At 45.5% G+C, this 18,283-nt stretch overlaps 1 protein-coding gene across 4 annotated transcripts in view; it reads right to left on the bottom strand.

Annotated features, from left to right (window-relative positions):
• FTCD (formimidoyltransferase cyclodeaminase) overlaps nucleotides 1-17,972 on the bottom strand; it is a 29,142-nt gene extending 11,170 nt beyond the window's left edge. The window contains exons 1-7 of one of the 4 annotated variants that reach the window (XM_063116065.1): nucleotides 17,830-17,971; nucleotides 15,218-15,401; nucleotides 13,699-13,827; nucleotides 8,775-8,863; nucleotides 4,010-4,189; nucleotides 3,016-3,153; nucleotides 150-281 (exon numbers count right to left, since the gene is read on the bottom strand). In XM_063116065.1, coding sequence (XP_062972135.1) covers nucleotides 150-281; nucleotides 3,016-3,153; nucleotides 4,010-4,189; nucleotides 8,775-8,863; nucleotides 13,699-13,827; nucleotides 15,218-15,401; nucleotides 17,830-17,883 — 906 coding nt within the window. In that variant the 5' untranslated portion in view covers nucleotides 17,884-17,971. Of the gene's footprint in view, nucleotides 1-149; nucleotides 282-3,015; nucleotides 3,154-4,009; nucleotides 4,190-8,774; nucleotides 8,931-13,698; nucleotides 13,847-15,217; nucleotides 15,402-17,829 lie in introns of those variants that run through there. The other 3 variants (XM_063116066.1, XM_063116067.1, XM_063116069.1) reach the window with 3 other exon arrangements.
• Nucleotides 17,973-18,283: the final 311 nt, after the last annotated feature.

Below are 18,283 nucleotides of genomic sequence, written 5' to 3' on the forward strand. Positions count from 1 at the left end.
GAGAAATTAAGGAACAGCCACCATGTCACACTTGAATGATTTTAGAATTGAAATTAATTAATCCTATGAATAATGTTCATAGGACACTGAAATATTTTGGTCATTTCTGATTTCCAAAATCAGGATATAAATTAATATTGAAAAGTTACCAGTCTGACTTTATGATCTTCCTCAAGGATGAAGAGATTTTCTTTGTTGATATAAAATTCTGCTGCATCCAACATGGCCTTTTTGGGGACTAGACCTACTAGCTGAGATCCCACCACTGGCAGATTGAGTTCCTAGAAGCAAGAACTAGGATTTTACAACAGTCAATGTATGGCAAAGCTATTCATCTGGAGTCCAGCAAACCCACATGAGCCACTTCCACAGGGATTAAATCACTAGGTCAGGGTAATGAGTCCCTGGCAGAAATGGGACATGGTAGGCCCCTGCCCATTTAAGCTAAGCTCAATTTACTGCCCACACTACTGCACATATTGGAAAAGAAACCCAATGGCAATAAGGCTTCTGAGAATGAATCTGGCTGGCTGTAGAATTTTGAACATGAACCAGTTGGATCACAAATCCCCAGTGTAATTAGCAAGAATGATATGTGCAACACATTGAAATGGACTATAACGGGTTTGAGTCAAGGGCCTTTTAAATATATCCCATCCCATCCACATGAGCAAGTTTTCCCATGAGGACTCCCTCCACAACAGGCAGAATTTAAGCACAAGCCAATCACATGGTGTGGGGTCGCCTATGCCGGTCCCAGCTATGAAACTGGCCTTCCTCCAGTAGTGTTTTCCATGCAGAATGCAGAAAACATATATGATCAGGCCCAGCTTCTGTCATAGAATCATTCTTCTCCTCACAGAAAAGCAGCTACTACATGGCTAGAGCAACCATGAAAAGGCTCATTTTAACATCCTGGGTTTGTTTGTTTGTTTGTTTGTTTGTTTAATGAGATTTGCTTAAGATAGTATGATAGGTTGGTGGTCAGTCTGGGAATCTGGTACAAGGAGTCCATTTATATATATATAAACATTTTTATGGATTTCCTGTTCCAAGCATTTTCCTAGCACCTCAATGTGCTAAAGGGAATGGGACTTCTATACTGTTCAGGATACTGGATAAAAATAACACTTAGTATTATTGAAGACAACTCGGAAATTGCAGCTAGTGCAGAACGCAGCAGCTAGATTGCTGATGGGTACATCCCACAAAGTCCATATAACACTGGTCTTAAAGGAATTGCACTGGCTGCCTATATGCTTCCAGTTGGAATTCAAGGTGTTGACAATGACATTTAAAGTAGGGGTGTGCACGGACCCCCCACTCCGCTTCACTTTCAGATCCGCCATTTTCGGATCAGGCCGCTCCGCCCCGCCCCCACTCCGCCTGTGCCCACTCCGCTCCGCTCGGAGCTCCGTTCCCCCCCCCCATAGGGGGGTTACCGGGCCCTGCCGCCATCACTGCCCATGCGGCGGCGGCGGCAGAGCCCGGTAAGGGATCAAGGGAGAGGGGGACCTTACCTGCCTCTGTCCGTGGTCCGTCGCCGTCTTCAATTGAGCCCGCGGTTCCACCAGGAAGTCTGGGCCGTGGACGGAGGCAGGTAAGGGAGAGGAGGGCGGGAGGGTTACCAGGCCCTGCCGCCATCGCCGCCCATGCGGCGATGGTGGCAGAGCCCGGTAAGGGACCAAGGGAGAGGGGGACCTTACCTGCCTCCATCTGCGGTCCGTCGCCATCTTCAATTGAGCCCGCGGTTCCACCAGGAAGTCTGGGCCGCAAGCGGCCCAGACTTCCTGCTGGAACCACGGGCTCAATTGAAGACGCTGACGGACCGCGGACAGAGGCAGGTAAGGGAGAGGAGGGCGGGGGGGGGGGATTACCGGGCCCTGGCGGCGTCGCCGCATGGGCGACAGCGGCAGGGCCCGGTAAACCCCACTTACCTTTCCCACTTACATCCCTAATTTAAAGCCCTAAACAGCTTGAGGGAGCACCTCTCCCTATATATGCCAGCCTGAGACTTGAGATCCATTGGAAGACCCCTCCTTCATGCCCCACCAACATGAGACATATGCTATGGTGGAACATGGAAGAGGGCTTTCTCTGTTGTGGCACCCCAACTGTGGAATGCCCTCCCTTTGCAGGCCCGACTGGCGCCAACGCTGACTTCATTCCAGCACCAAGTAAAGACATGACTTTTTAACAAAGACTTTGTCGGCTAAATTCCCCAAGTTTGCACATTGTGTTAACTGTTTTAATAGGTTTTTACTGCTTTAAAATTCTGTACTAGTTCTAGCTCGATTAATGGTTTAATTCATTTCAGCTGTGCATATTTATTATTTTATATTGTTTGTATAATTTTATCTGTATGCCACCCTGAGATCCTAGTGATATGGGCGGGATACAAATGTTCTAATAAATTAAATAGTATTTGCATAGTGATTTTGAATTTAAGCAGTATTTTAACTTTTTTTTAATTGTTGCAAATTTTAAATGTAAGTCACATTAGGGGTCCGATTTGGCCTGACAGATGAGTCATACCTTCGTAAATAGTAAAATAAGATAAACACCAACCCTATGTTTTTGTAGACGTGTTTGAGTTTGAAATCTGCCACTTTATTGAGGCTTAGGTGACCTCAAAAATGGACAAAGTTTGCCTACAAGTGATGGGGGAAGAAGGAAGGAAAAGTGTCCCACTTGTTTTCCTCCTTTCCCGTACTGTAGCACAGCACAGAAAGAGAGGGGAGAGGTTGTGACCCAATTACCTAGGTCCCAGGCAATCTGTTCCAAGCTCAGCTGCCTAGACCATCAGGGAATTCTCCCTCTCTTCACACACCATGCTGCACCCAATAGCACCTAATGTCAAGTCTGAGAACAACTGTATAAAAGTGAATTAACGGCATAGCTGAGGAGCGTTTCAGAGGGCCTTTCAGACCGCACTCCCTGCGCCCAAGCACATTTCACTCCAAAAGCCTTTGTTCACAATGGCACCAGGTGGTTCAGTATCCTTGTACAACTCACCTTGGCATCACTGCAGACCTCCTCATAGACCATGTAAAGTGGGGTGGTTTCAAAGTCCAACAAATTTGTAGAGACTTGAGCAATATTTTCCTCATCCAAATACCAGCCCATGCCTTGCACTTGCTTCAACCGCCCAGGCTGCAAGGGGCAAACAGGGGCCGGGGGGGGGGGGGAGAGAAAGCCTATTTCAACCATGCAATCACTCTGTGCATCGCTGAGACAACATTGCCCCCTTCCTGTCTTAAACTGTCTGTGAAATTTCTATAGAAAGCCCAAATGTGTACAAAAAGTAAGAACAGAGAGTAGTGCTGAGGGACTTCTGATCTGGCCAAGTAAATATATGGCTGGGCAGAATATGGGCTGTAGGCTGGCCACTAACAATGATACTTGATACCAATGGGGAGTAGGGAGGCAAGAGGGTATACACGCACACACCCCAATTATAGGATGAGGCCTATTCAAACCAGGTGATGGCATGTAGTGAATCAGAAGGCAGGACTAAGGATGTATGAGAATTTCATTTCTGTTCACAGAACATCCCATTCACAATTCTAGACATGAGAGGAGCATTCTTTTCTGAGAAATATTCAGAAATTCCCGAATTGGCGATCATGTTCAAAAAATGCATATTTTTAAAAATTTCAATTTGAAATGCATTTCCCCCACCCCCCAAAAAATATGCATTTTCATAATTCAGTCAATCAGGGGGAAGTGTGCACTTTTGAAAAATACAGATAAAAATTTACATCTTTTCCAATTTGAAATGCACACATTTTCCATTTGAATGAGTGAAAAAACAGGTTGAAAATGAAAATGGGAGTGAGCCCAAATTTCGGCAAGCTCGAAAATGGCAGGTTCTCCCATCCCTACGCAAAGCCAGGTTGCACCTGTTGCCTAGGGGGTAGAATGACTTCGAAGTAGAGGTGGACCAAAGGGCAAAAGGGGTGAGTGGCAGGGAGGCTGCAAGTCAGTTCTTCCCTGGACCCTGGAATACCTGATCCTCGCCACGGCCCTGCTCCCGAACATTAAGGGCTATCCGATGTGCCAGCTCCTTTGTGCACAGCAAATTGACATTATATGCTATGAGGAATTTCCGTGCCCCTGTTACTGTTGCTCCCCATCGTGGAACAAAGGTTGCAGAGCCAAAATCAGGAATCCATTCATCTTTTTTGAGCTTGAAAGAAATAGAGAAGAAAAAAAAGGGGGTATTATTCCAATCATTTATTTATTTATTTATTTATTTCACTTATACACTGCTCCCATAGCCAGGGCTCTCTGGGCGGTTTTCAGAAATTCTAAAATTAAGATAAAAACGAGTACATAAAATTTAAAATTCTAAAACACAGAACATACACACATAAAGCATTAAAAACCGTTAAAAAACTAAACATGTGGATGATTAAGATGTGCCGCCATATGCCTGGGCAAAGAGGAAAGTCTTAACCTGGCGCTGGAAAGATAGCAGCGTTGGCGCCAGGTGAGCCTCGTCAGGGAGATCATTCCACAGTCTGGGAGCCACCACTGAAAAGGCCCTGTCCCTCGTTGCCGCACTCCGAGCCTCTCTCAGAGTAGGCTCCCAGAGGAGGACCTTAGATGTTGAACGTAGTGACCGGGTATATTCACATCGGGAGAGGCGTTCCGTCAGGTATTGTGGTCCCAAGCCGTGGAAGGCTTTATAGGTCAAAACCAGCACCTTGAATTGGGCTCGGAAACATACAGGCAGCCAGTGCAAGCGGACCAGAGCAGGTGTTATATGGTCGAATCATAAGAAAATTCTCACTGTGTTCAAGGGAGGGAGGCAGAGCCAGGGAGTTGGGCTTGCTGAATATTGTCATGCTGCAGGGATGCTTATAATGTTTAACAGTGGACTGATTTAGAAACACCTGAAGGGATTTTTCTTCTTTGTGGTGGTGATGATTATATGCAAAGGATGATGTTACACTTTTTATCAGGCTCCTGATTTCTTGATGTGGAACAAGGGGCTGCTATCCCTCTTTTCTCTGTAAAGCAGAAACATAGTGAAAAAGACAGCGATTACACTTTGACTTCATGATGGGGACTACGAAGAGGAAACCAGCTTGGTACTCAAAATTTGTCATCTAATCAGAAGAATCATTTGGAACAAGAGAAGCTGTAGACTTCTGCATTTAGAGCTGATTTGTGCAACTTTTTTTTAGAGATGAGGTAAAGGGAATTTAATATTTTTCAGTCACTCTTTAAATGCTAGACTTGTAAGCTGAAGGCTTCAAGTCATTTTCAGAGATGGGCCATGTGGGTGTTACGTTCATTTTCCATTAAAGACACCATAAGTTAAATCTGACTTAACTTTTTATTTTCTTCATGGAAGGAAACTCATGGAGAAAAGCATGTTGGAATGCAAAATCCACGCAGACATTGCAGGAAAGATTCATGAGCAGGAGTGAGAGGAGCCCTTCTCCTCTGCCCCCGCCCCTGCTCCTCTGAGAGGGGTTTGGCATTAGTAACTAGCAGAACTTGAAGCAAGAGCTTAAAGCTGCAGACATGGTCGCTCCATTATGGCAGCCTTGTAGTAAATGAAAACTAATGACACGTGAGCCCTATATTGTGTGTGGGGACAACATAAATGCAACAAGAATGTGCCTTGCAAAGGGAACTTCCACCTATGCTTCCTCTCAGATGTAAACACAGGTGCCACAGCGTACTTTACACCTCCATTTGAAATATAGCAAATGTGATGCTATGTAAAGAGATATATGCCAACATGACCTCAGACTCAATGTAAATTGTAAATAAGTTGATTGTCCCTGTGTTTCCAAAACATGTAGGTGACAATGGGTAATATCAAGAGAGGGAGGCTGAGAGAAGCAAGAGGGCAACCTTATGTGAAATCCCCTGGGTCTTGTGGGAGGATGGTGTGAAAGAATGTGTAGGACCGTAAGGTTCTAGGAAAGGCAGCTGGAGGGAGGAAACGGGATGCACGTCAGCCAGGCCCCTCGGGTTCTCTGGTGTAGCAAGACAGGGATAACCCAGCGCCAGGGATGAGGGTGCCAGATGTTCCCAATAACAAAGGGCAAAGGCGCCTAATGCCATAAACCAACCTTAGGAATTGTTGGGAAGTCAGGAGATGTTGTCAGAGGTGTTGGCAATCTTTCAATCAGTAAGCAATTTGTTCCAGAATTGGACATGACGTATTATCAACAAAGAGCACCTCAAACATCTCCTTTGTGGCCATAAGCCCCAATGAGAAACCAAGGGTATAGAGTAGGGTGACCCTATGAAAAGGAGGACAGGGCTCCTGTATCTTTAACAGTTGCATAGAAAAGGAAATTTCAGCAGGTTTCATTTGTATATATGGAAAACCTGGTGAAATTCGCTCTTCATCACAATAGTTAAAGGTGCAGGAGCTATTCTAGAGTGACCAGATTTAAAAGAGGGCAGGGCACCTGCAGCTTTAACTGTGGTGATAAAGAGGAAATTTCACAAGGTTCTCCATATATACAAATGACTCCTGCTGAAATTCCCTTTTCAATACAACTGTTAAAGATACAGGAGCCCTGTCCTCCTTTTCATATGGTCACTCTAGTATAGAGCCTCTGGATTGCCAGCACTCATGGCATTTTGGTTGGTCTTGGGTGCACCCAGGAACAGAACCCTTCTTAAGAGAGGAAGGCGGCAGCTCAGTAAGGGAGCGGGCCTCTCCTGGGGATCCCACTTTTCACAAGTGACGGAACTTGGTGAAGTGTTAGCAGGAGAAACACTTCTGCTCCTCACCCAGCTGACCAACCTGCCATTGTTCTTGACAGCTGCTCTGCTGCTACCACCTCCTTGAGCTTCTTCCTCTCCTCAGTAGGCCCACTGCTCCCGCCTTGTACACAAACTATCATGAGAGGACGGCTTGGGTAGGGTCACCAACTGTCAGGATTTCCCCGGATTTGTCCTGGTTTTTGTTCTTTCCATGGTGTCAGGGGGGATTTTCTATCATTTTCAATAATGTCCTGGAATGACACACCTTCCCCTTTAAGGCTGCCATTAGCATGGCAGGAGGGAATGACATGCTTTCTTGAGGCACATCATTCCCCCACCCCGAGCTCCAATTGAGGTCTTAAAGGGGAAAGTGGGTCATTCGTGGACATTATAGAAAAGGCCCCAATTGGAGTGGATGGTGGTGGTGCAGAATGAAATCCTTTCCCCTCCTCCACTCCAATCGGGTTCTTTAAGGTGGCGGGGGAATAACGTACTTTCTGCAGGACTCAGAAAGCTGCTCCCCCACACACACACTAGGTGTCCTCTTTTTTGGTTTCCCAAATATGGTCACCCTAGGCTTGGGTAGCTTATAGGAGGGAGCGGCTGGCCGAGTGTGTAGGCGTAGTGGCTGCAGCTACAGATGCAATAGGTGCTCCCCCCTGCTTCAAGTGGGGCCAGCTCCGAAGGAGGCACTTGAGAGGGAGAGAGTTGGGCTTAGGGCTGCCGGCTCCATCGAAGGCTGCCTCCTTCTCCTTCCTTGCTTGGCGGCATCTCCTGGCAGGCTTTCTCTGCCCCTCCCTGGCTTGCTCCTCAGGACTGCCCCGTCTGCCTCCCTCCCTCCCTCCCTCCCTCCCTCCCTCCCTCCTCAGGGCCTTGCCTCCCTTCCCCTCACCCCTCTCCTTTCCTGGGCCCCTTTCCCAGTGAGACAGCCTCTCACTTTCCCTTGTTCCTAGGGTGGAACAAGGTAAAGGAGGACAGGGCTCCTGTGTCTTTTAACAGTTTTATAGAAGAGCAACACCTAGTGAAATTCACCAGCACCTGGTGAAATTCCCTCTTCATCACAAAAGTTAAAGCTGCAGGAACCCTGCCCCCTTGACCAGGTACAAAAGAGGGCAAGCCTCCTGCAGCTTTAACTGTTGTGATGAAGATGTCGGGGTAATCACTGAACTTAAGCGTGCTGTAAAATACAGACTCACAGTGATAGCAGAGTATACAGCGGCTCTTAACTATGAATACAGCAAAGACTAAAAAATATAAAGCAGAGATTTTTGTTTGTAGAGTACAAAAATAAATACTTTACTGACAGAAAATAATTAGTTATGGCAAAACAATGTACAATTCAATACTCACACATGGTCACATGATATACAGCTTACAACAGGTTTCACAGCAACAAGAGTGATGATTTAATCTGGTTACAGTGGTTCCAAACACTCTTTATATACACTTCACAGCACAAATGATGCAATCGATAATTGGCACTAATAGAAAAATTAACACTATGTCATAGTCCAATTATTCAATCAAGCCCATCTGCAAAGTTGACCTTTCAGTGATTTGTCTTTTGCTGACTCCACACTTTATCCAGGATTTGCAGAATCGTCCAGAAATATGGAAAAGGAAAAACAGAGTCCAGTCCAGGACTCAACAATTTCACCAGGTGCTGCCTGCATACCAAGGACACCTACTGAAATTCCCTCTTCCTTTCAACTGTTAAAGATACAGGAGCCCTGTCTTCCTTTCCATACGGTCACCCTACTTGTTCCACACACACCCCGTTGTCTCATGGAGCATCTTACCCAATTTTTGGAAACCAAAGGTCTCCACCACCCCTAGCGCCACGTCAGACATCTCATCCTGAAAGAGGCGGGGAAGCCAGTGAGAGGCACCTGCAGCTTGCTGGCTTCCGAGGTTCATCCTCATGCCAGGACATTTTAGAGAATTGTACAAAATCCCCCCCCCCCCCGGACACCCAAGAAATGCCTGAAACCCAGACAAGTTCAAGGAAAACTGTCCATATGGTCACCAAATCTTACTTTTTCAGGGAGGGCTTCATACTCTCCTGCTCGGATGGCTGGCAAAGATCGTCTGCTCTCCTTGAGTGCTGCTTCTCCATATAGATACACTGCAAAGAAAGGCCAGCTTAGCGAAGGGGCACGGAATCTGGGGTTGTCAGGCTGTGACCTAAAGAACTGCATTTGCAGCGAATGGAAGTCATGAGAGCCAGCAATGGTACAAACACCACCACCACCCTGCAGCATCTTCAGTGTACGCTCCAGCTATGGCGGGGCTTTGGGTAAGATGCCTCCCAAGAGTTTTGATCCCTGAGTAGCCCCACCTCTTTTTCATTGCTGTTGCTACTGCCCCTACTCTTGCCTTGTCCCTCTGGGCCCAATCCACACCATCGGCCCGACAAAGGCAGCAAGGCTGACAGAAGCTGCTGCTCCCTTTTCTTGCTCCTGCTCCCTTGTTTAGAACAGGCAGTGACAGCTGCAAGGGTCAGTTGGCTGTGGGTGCTGGCAGTTGAGCCCCTTCTTGGGTGTAGGCCTCAGTAAATGCCGAATGCTGCTGCAGGTCCTGTGCAAAAGCTACTGTTGGCTTCTCCAACCTGAAACTTGGTGATTCTATCCTAATGGGACAATTACAAGTCATTCAGCATTATAAATTTGTGTGTGTTTTGTGGGGGGTGGGGGGTGGGGACACCTTTGGATTCCTTATGCAGTTGAATCCAATTATATAATGACCACCATACCAAAAGCATTAGTATTCAGATTTAATGTATTTAAGGTTGCAATCCTAAGGATTCTTAATGTGTCCCACCAAACACAATGGGTCATAAATCTTTTTGAGACCATGCTATGAATAGGGTTGAACAATATAATTAGGGTGACCATGTGAAAAGGAGGACAGGACTCCTGTACCTTTGACAGTTGTATAGAAACGGGAATTTCAGTAGGCGTTGTTTGTATGCATGCAGCACCTGGTGAAATTCTCTCTTCATCACCACCATTCAAGCTGCAGGAGCCCTGTCCCCTTTTGTATCTGGTCACTCTGCAAAAGACAGCAAGGCTCCTGCAGCTTGAACTGTTTTGATGAAGAGGGAATTTCACCAGGTGTTGCATGCATATAAATAACATCTGCTAAAAATCCCTTTTCTATGAAACTGTTAAAGATACAGGAAACCTGTCCTCCTTTTCATATGGTCACCCTAATTATATTCCTAAATATGTTTAATTGGAAGTATATTTAAGTATCAATACATTATTTAAATATACTGTATTACTATAATTAATTTAAATATACTGAGACCGAAACTGTCCAACCCAGTGTGTGTGTTTTACCTCAGTGCATGAATAACTAATCATATCTTTATATGCCCACTTGAAATGCAACCTAAGGCTGGGCGCTCAAGCCTTCCTGATTTACATCAACATTGGTGCCACCGCTCCCTTAAACTACAGAAAGGATGGGCGACCTTTTGGGGTCACGGACACACTGGCAATTTCATAAACTGCCCTATGCACCACCACAAAATGGTCACCATGAGAGGCATGGCAAAGGATAAGTATCTTGCCCAAAAGACTGAGTACAAGGCAGAGATGAGGACTGAGCCCCAACATACTAAACAATTCCTTTTAGCCCAGTTTTTGGCACCAACAGAAACCTATTCCATAACAATTCTAGCTGCTGGTAAGGAAATGTGTTAATCTTTTTAAGAAGTGGGAGGGGGCAAAGAGCCTCATGTGGCACAGAGCGTAAAGCAGCAGTTTATGCAGCTGAAACTCTCCCCATGGCCTGAGTTCGATCCCAGCAGAAGCTGGTTTCAGGCAGCCGGCTCGGGTCGACTCAGCCTTCCATCCTTCCAAGGTCGGTAAAATGAGTACCCAGTTAGCTGGGGGAAAGGTAATAACGGCTGGGGAAGGCAATAGCAAACCACCCCACTATATAAGGCCTGCCAAGAAAACATCAGCGAAAGCTGGTGTTCCTCCAAGAGTCAGTAATGACTCAGTGTTGCACGAGAAGAGGGAGGGGGACAAACACTTTGTGGACACCAAGAAAGCTGTCCTGGGATGCGTTGGGGCACATGGTGCCATGGTGCCCCCCCCCTTCTCTGCAGTGTCCTCCTAATGTAAAAGCAGCAGAGCAATCAGGAAGGGCTGCAGTCATCAGAAGCTATTGCCAAATAGTAAAGCAATAAGGTAGGGTGACCATATGAAAAGGAGGACAGGGCTCCTGTATCTTTAACAGTTGTATAGAAAATGGGATTTCAGCAGGTATCATTTGTATATGTGGAGAACCTGGAGAAATTTCCTCTTCATCATATTTAAAGCTGCAGGTTCTCTGCCCTCTTTTAAATCTGGTCACTCTAGTATAGCTCCTGCAGCGTAACTGTTGTGATGAATAGGGTGACCATATTTGGGAAACCAAAAAAGAGGACACCTAGTGTGTCTGTGGGGAAGCAGCTTTCTGAGTCCTGCAGAAAGTACGTTATTCCCCCGCCACCTTAAAGAACCCGATTGGAGTGGAGGAGGGGAAAGGATTTCATTCTGCACTACCACCATCCACTCCAATTGGGGCCTTTTCTATAATGTCCACGAATGACCCACTTTCCCCTTTAAGACCTCAATTGGAGCTCGGGGTGGGGGAATGATGTGCCTCAAGAAAGCATGTCACTCCCTCCTGCCATGCTAATGGCAGCCTTAAAGAGGAAGGTGTGTCATTCCAGGAGATTATTGAAAATTATAGAAAATCCCCCCTGACACCATGGAAAGAACAAAAACCAGGACAAATCCGGGGAAATCCTGACAGTTGGTCACCCTAGTGATGAAGAAGGAATTTTACCAGGTTCTCCATATATACAAATGACACCTGCTGAAATTCCCTTTTCTATGCAACTGTTAAAGATACAGGAGCCCTGTCCTCCTTTTCATATGGTCACCCTAAATAAGGCCTTTGTACAAGCAGGGCCACTGCTGATTCTGGGCTGCAACTTGCACAGTAGGGATTTATCGCTTCTTCTAGGAACTGGAAACAAGCAGAAACACTAACGCCTGGAACGGGACAGGTCCACAGAGCTCACACAGGTGTTTCCACTCATTCTGGGGTTCCCTAAAGGGAGCACTAAATTCTCGTGGCACAAGTGGTGAGTGCCACTTGGGGAATAGGATCGGCCGTGGGCCCCACTTGCGGAACGGCTCACGTGGGTACTGCCCAATGTGAACAACTTAAAATCTGAACATCAATAAAGTCAAGAGACATAAAACTAGTTCAATCAGATAAAAAGTTACTAATCTGAATTTTAAAATCTAAATTTTTCTTACATTGTCTTATAATGCCTGTGCAAACAAAAAGATTTAATCTAAAAAGAGTACACATTTGGCCCCAGATGTATTTCCTATGGGAGATTAATATAGAAAAGGCCTTCTCTTTTGAAAGCATACACAGAAGGTGTTTATCCGATTATATTAATGCATGGGTTGAAATGTTTGCGCCCTGAGCTGTTTAGGGCTTTAGCCTGCCCGAGCCTTGAGGTCTGTTGGAGGAGCCCTTCTCCGCATCCCACCAAAGCAACATGTACACTATGATGGGACAAGGGAGAGGGCCTTTTCTGTTGTGGCACCCAGACTGTGGAATGCCCTCCCCTTGGAGGCCCGATTGGCGCCTACGCTGATTTCATTTCGATGCCAAGTAAAAACATGGCTTTTTAACAAATCCTTTGATGGTTAAATTCAGTAAGGGCACAGTGTTTTAACTGTTTTAACTGCTTTTACTGCTTTTAAATTATATATTGTTTTAACTTGGATCATGGTTTAATTTGTTTTTAACTGTGCATATTTATTGTTTTATACTGTATGCTTTTATCTGTACGCCGCTCTGAGATTTTAATGATATAAGGTGGGATATAAATGTTTTAAATAAATAAATAAACAGTAAGCACCAACACTTTGAACTAGGCTTCATAGTGAACATGCAGCCATTGGAGCTCCTTCAGAACTGAAGTAATATGGCTTCACAGAGTACAGGGGTGGGGAACATGTGGCCCTCCAGATGTTGTTGGACTGCAGTTCCCATTAGTTCTCACCAGCAGAGAGGGATGATAGGAGCTGCAGTCTAGCAGCGCGTTTCCCATCCCTGACCTAAGCAGCTGAATTCTGTACTAGTTGAAGCTTCCAGAAGAGCCTCGTGTGGCGCAGAGCGGTAAAGCAGCAGTTTCTGCAGCTGAAACTCTCCCCACGGCCTGAGTTCAATCCCAGCGGAAGCTGGTTTCAGGCAGCCGGCTCGGGTCGACTCAGCCTTCCATCCTCCCGAGGTCGGTAAAATGAGTATCCAGTTAGCTGGGGGGGAAAGGTAATAACGGCCGGGGAAGGCAACGGCAAACCACCCTGCTATAAGGCCTGCCAAGAAAACGTCAGTGAAAGCTGGCGTCCCTCCAAAAGTCAGTAATGACTCAGTGCTTGCACGAGAGGTTCCTTTCCTTTCCTGAAGCTTCCAGACTGTTCTCAAGGGCAGCCCTAGCCTGGTTTCTATGCATTAGAGGAGACACCTGCACAAGGAGGCCTAGACACATCCAGACCAACAGGCATAGGCTCTGAACAGGCAAGCTGGATGGATGGTATGCTTACGCACAGAGCCTGTGCAGGCATCACTTCACACACAGGGTGATCAGGACCAGTGGGCACAATCTCAACCCTACCAACATGCCTGTCCTCACAGTTCACTATATACAGTGTGTGTGTGTGTGTGTGTGTGTGTGTGTGTGTGTGTGAGAGAGAGAGAGAGAGAGAGAGAGAGAGAGAGAGAGAGAGAGAGAGAGAGAGAAGAGGGGGTTGTAGGTGCCAAAACATAAGAATGCAAAGTCCTGTGCAAACCAGAACACAAGAAGGGAGATGAAATTCACTTGGTGGCCATTTGCTGTCTTTCAAATTCAACATTCTCTTTCTTTTGCTGGGACCAGCTCACCAGGTACATGCAGTTCCTCTGCTAAACACTTTCCAAATACATTAGCAGAGTGAATACATTCTTCCATAGCAACGTTCCTCACTGGGATGAATGGGCAAACATCCAGAGCTCCCATACGAGGATGTTCACCTAGAACAGGAAAGCACGGCTTCAGGAAGGTGCAGCAAAATTAGAAAGGGGGAACGAAAAGGCGCTGTTAAGGTCAATAAAATATAACACGTAGAAAAAGCTGGATTTTCAGATGTCTGGTTATGTCCAATTTTTGAGGACTAAGCTCATATCCAGGGTCACTGACAACGCTGGAGAGAGTAACTGATTAAACAAAATATATTTGTTCTCAGGGTCATTGGCTCCAGACAAATAGTGACACACCACAAATTCAGGACTGTGCTTGAAAACGTCAGTTAGGATGGATATCTCTGATATATTCTGATCCTTGGTAATTTTTTATCTTCTTCGGCACAGAAGATACCAATTTCAGCCAGAACATCAGGCATGACTTGGGACCAAATTAGATATGAAGGTAGGAACGGCTACACCACATTCATGTAGAACATGAGGCCTATTTTTTACAACAAAGGTGACATGTGGATGAAGAGAACTGAACCTTCCCCTACATTTCCTCCCCAAACTCTACCGCCTCAGGCACTTTCCCCAAACCCAGTTCTGGTATCAGAAGTGAGCCAGGCTGAGGGTGCTTCCAGACACAGGGCCCCCAATGTTGGCATTCAGAAGGCATTGTACAGCTCTTCTATCTTATTCTTCTTAATAGCTTCTGCATTAACGAAAAAGATGGAAGAAGTCATAAGAAAACATGTGAGGGCCATGAGCAGAAGATGACATCTGTAAATGTCCATGAATGAGAGAGGGCAATGGCTCCATAAAAGCCTTTCCAAAAAGTGCCTGAAGGGATGGAGTGCAGGGTTAGGAGGTTGACATGGCGGAAAGGACACACATCTGGAAACCTGAGGGGCAGGAGTCCTGAGAGCTACCTGGAGACGAAGAGAAGCAGCTATTTGTATGGAAAGAGCTAGGCACCTCCCTCCACCCTTGTGCAATATCATACCCTCTCAAAACTCCTTTCTAATTGGGAAAAAAAGTCTGACCTGCAGGATCTACACGACTGCTTTAAAGCATTTTATAACAGTCTTGAGAACTGTTGGGGCCCAGGACACACTCCATATACCGTTTTCAAAACGGTTATAAAGCACTTTAAAGCAGTCGTGTAGATCTGGCCCAGGATTCCTTATGGTTTTAATACTTGTACATAATGCGTAGTTCGCCCAAAATGTCTACTGGATATAGTCCAGAAGAAAGAACAATACGTCTTGATACCAGGTAAGATTAAAAAGTAAATCTGATAGGAGGTAATGACGTTATTCAGAAATCCCAGGCCTTCATGGGTGCAAATTGGCTTTTATAACTAATTTCTACCACATCCAGGACCAAACTACACCAGCGAAACACCTTGTTTAACTCACCTGTTCTCCATTATTTCCACTTCTCTCCCTCTAATTACCTTTATGTTTTGCCATGTCAATGAGTTGAAAAGCTGTTCTGGCTGCATTCAGCGCACCCTCAATCACATCTTCGGGGGTCCCCACAAAGGTGTAAACCGTCCGATTGGTGGAAGGGCCTGCCTCCACGTCCAGGAGCATGCAGCCCTCTGTCTGAGAGATGGCCTTGCCAATAGCATCTATCACCTGTGTCAGAGCATAGCCTGTGAGTGACCTTTCTCCCCATTTTAAATTCAATTTAAATTTGCTTCGAGATTCATATCATGTTATCTACATTGGAAATCTTGGCCCTGTGAGCAGCCGCATTCTAAATGTTCTGCTCTTAAAAAGCAGCCTAAAAATCTTTTTGAAAAACATAAATGAACTCAGACTCAGTTCATTTTATCTTGAAAAACTTAGGAAAGTACCTTCCCTTGGATGGCTTCAAAGTATTCAAAGAAAATATCCATTTGATTAAAAAGTGCAATCCATGGATGAGTTTGAGCCCTGTATACCAAATTGTATACAGACGTACAATTCCTTGACCGCGAGGGATGCACAATCTGTGACTCTTGGCTACTCCCTGTGTGGCCCCCAAAGCCAGCAAGACCCTCCTCACTTCTCCTGCTAATCAGCTGGGCTGCAGGGGGGAAATGCTGTTCCCTGAGTTCTGAAATCACTGTTTCCCCCCAGCTAGTCCTCATCAGGCAGGTGTGTGTTTAAAGGGGGCAGCATGTTGAGGTGCATGTGTACACCTATAGTGCGATAAAAAAAATCCTGATTCAGAATCAAACTTTTTCTTGTTAGAAAGTTTGAAGTTCCTGTGTTGATGGATTGCCACTTTGAGCTCAGCAGCAGCGTGCTGAGAGAATTAAATATTCCCCCACTGTGTTTGTTTTTTTAATATTGCCATTTCTGATATCAGATTTGTATCCATTTGTTCTTTTGCACAGTCCTGAGAACAGTGAGGCCTTAGCTAGACCTACCTAGCACCATCAAGGTGCTGGTTTTGACCTATAAAGCCTTCCACGGCTTGGGACCACAATACCTGATGGAACACCTCTCCCGACGTGAATATACCCGGTCACTACGTTCAACATCTAAGGTCCTCCTCCGGGTGCCTACTCCGAGAGAGGCTCGGAGTGTGGCAACGAGGGACAGGGCCTTTTCAGTGGTGGCCCCCAGACTATTGGAATGATCTCCCTGACGAGGCTCGCCTGGCACCAACGCTGCTATCTTTCCTGCGCCAGGTTAAGACTTTCCTCTTTCCCCAGACATATGGCGGCACATCTTAATCACCCACATGTTTAGTTGTTTTTTAACGGTTTTTAATGCTTTATGTGTGTATGTTCTGTGTTTTAGAATTTTTAATTTTATGTACTCGTTTTTATCTTAATTTTAGAATTTCTGTAAACCGCCCAGAGAGCCCTGGCTATGGGGGCAGTATATAAGTGCAATAAATAAATAAATAAATAAATACCTTTTGTTCCAGGGGAGAGGAAGGGAGACCTCGCGTTGGGATTAATGCGAGATCTCGCCCCTGTTTACACGTAAGGCGCAACGACCTCAGGAAGAGAGGCGTCGCGCCCTCCATATTTTTTTATTTTTAAAGGGAGACGAGTGCACGAACGCTCGTGTGCTGAAGGTAGGTGCTTTTTAAAATGTCATTTCCCTGCTCCCCCCACCTTAACCCCAACGGGCGCAGCGCTCCTTCCAGCTCCGCACGAGTAATCGTGCGGAGCAGGGTCAAGCTGTGGAAACAGGCCAGACGTTCCACGGTCTCAGGCTCAGCCCAGGACCGCAAGAAAAGTGGGCCCAAAGGGGAGGGCTCTCTCCCTGGGCAAGGGAGGGATGATCCCTCCCTGATCCCGGGATCCCCTGTGGATGCACAGGGATGATCCCGGGAAGGTTCACCCCAGGATATAGCCTGGTCTAGCTAAGGCCTGAAAGGGGAGACATTCCTATTTCCCTTTCGTCTTCCCTCCCTGTGGGATCATGCAGACTTTCTTTACAAAGCAAAAAGTTTTGCAGTAGTGGGTGAAATTTTCCCTCAAGAGTCAGAGAGGTTATCATCTAAGTAGGTCGTAAAGAACTGCTGGTGGGCACTGACTGACTAAGAAAAGTGAGCTCCCAGAGATATGAACTAAAGAAATGGCCCATGAGACAATTGTTGATGTTTGTCCCAACATCACATTTACCATTTTTACGATTACATTTAAGAATATTCCCCACCCCACCCCCCACCCTACGCCCTCTAACAATTCAATTTGTAACTTTGAGAATGTTAGGGTTTGGATTTCACAGAAAATCCAAATGTCTTGTATATACACTTAAGATACACATAGAAAAGATGCCTTTGCAGTACTAAATAATAATAATAATAATAATAATAATAATAATAATAATAATAATAAAATTATTTCTTACCCGCCTCTCCATTTTGATCGTAAATGTAATATAAAATACATAACACTCCTGTGAAATGTTTCTCATGTACCAAAAATGATGGGTTAATGCTTACTTGCCTCCAGTTCCTCAAGCTGGCAAAACTAACTTTAAAACAGATTTCATGACTGGCCCTTATCTATATTGTCACAAACCTGTCTCCTTATACAGAAAAGGATTCAAAACGTACCTCTTTGTTGTTGCCTTCAGAAAAATTGGGGACACACTCCACTAATCTTGACATTGCGCTGTTGTGCGTTTTCTAGATGTGTGAAACTCCTGGATGTTTTCTCCCTCTACCCTTCTAGAAGAAAAATGTAACTATAGGACCAGGAAACTTTATGGCTTACAGCCACAGATGTTTCTCAATCTCCAGGGTTTTTCATTAACTACCTGAAACTGCATCAAATAAAAGGAAACTTGCCTTACCAGACTGGCACTTTGGACTGTCCTTTTCCTCTGTTTTCCAAGCCGGGCCCCTGTCTATACAACAGTGGGATTGCTCCTCATTAAATATAAACCCAATTTTTCATTGATTTGAATGTAGAAGACGTTTACTTCTTGGGAGGAGAGCAATGACAAATCTTGATAAAATAGTTAAGAGCAGAGACACCACACTGACAACAAAGGTCCGCATAGTTAAA

This window comes from Elgaria multicarinata, chromosome 2, assembly GCF_023053635.1.
Source record: "Elgaria multicarinata webbii isolate HBS135686 ecotype San Diego chromosome 2, rElgMul1.1.pri, whole genome shotgun sequence".
Classification (NCBI taxonomy): Eukaryota; Metazoa; Chordata; class Lepidosauria; order Squamata; family Anguidae; genus Elgaria; species Elgaria multicarinata.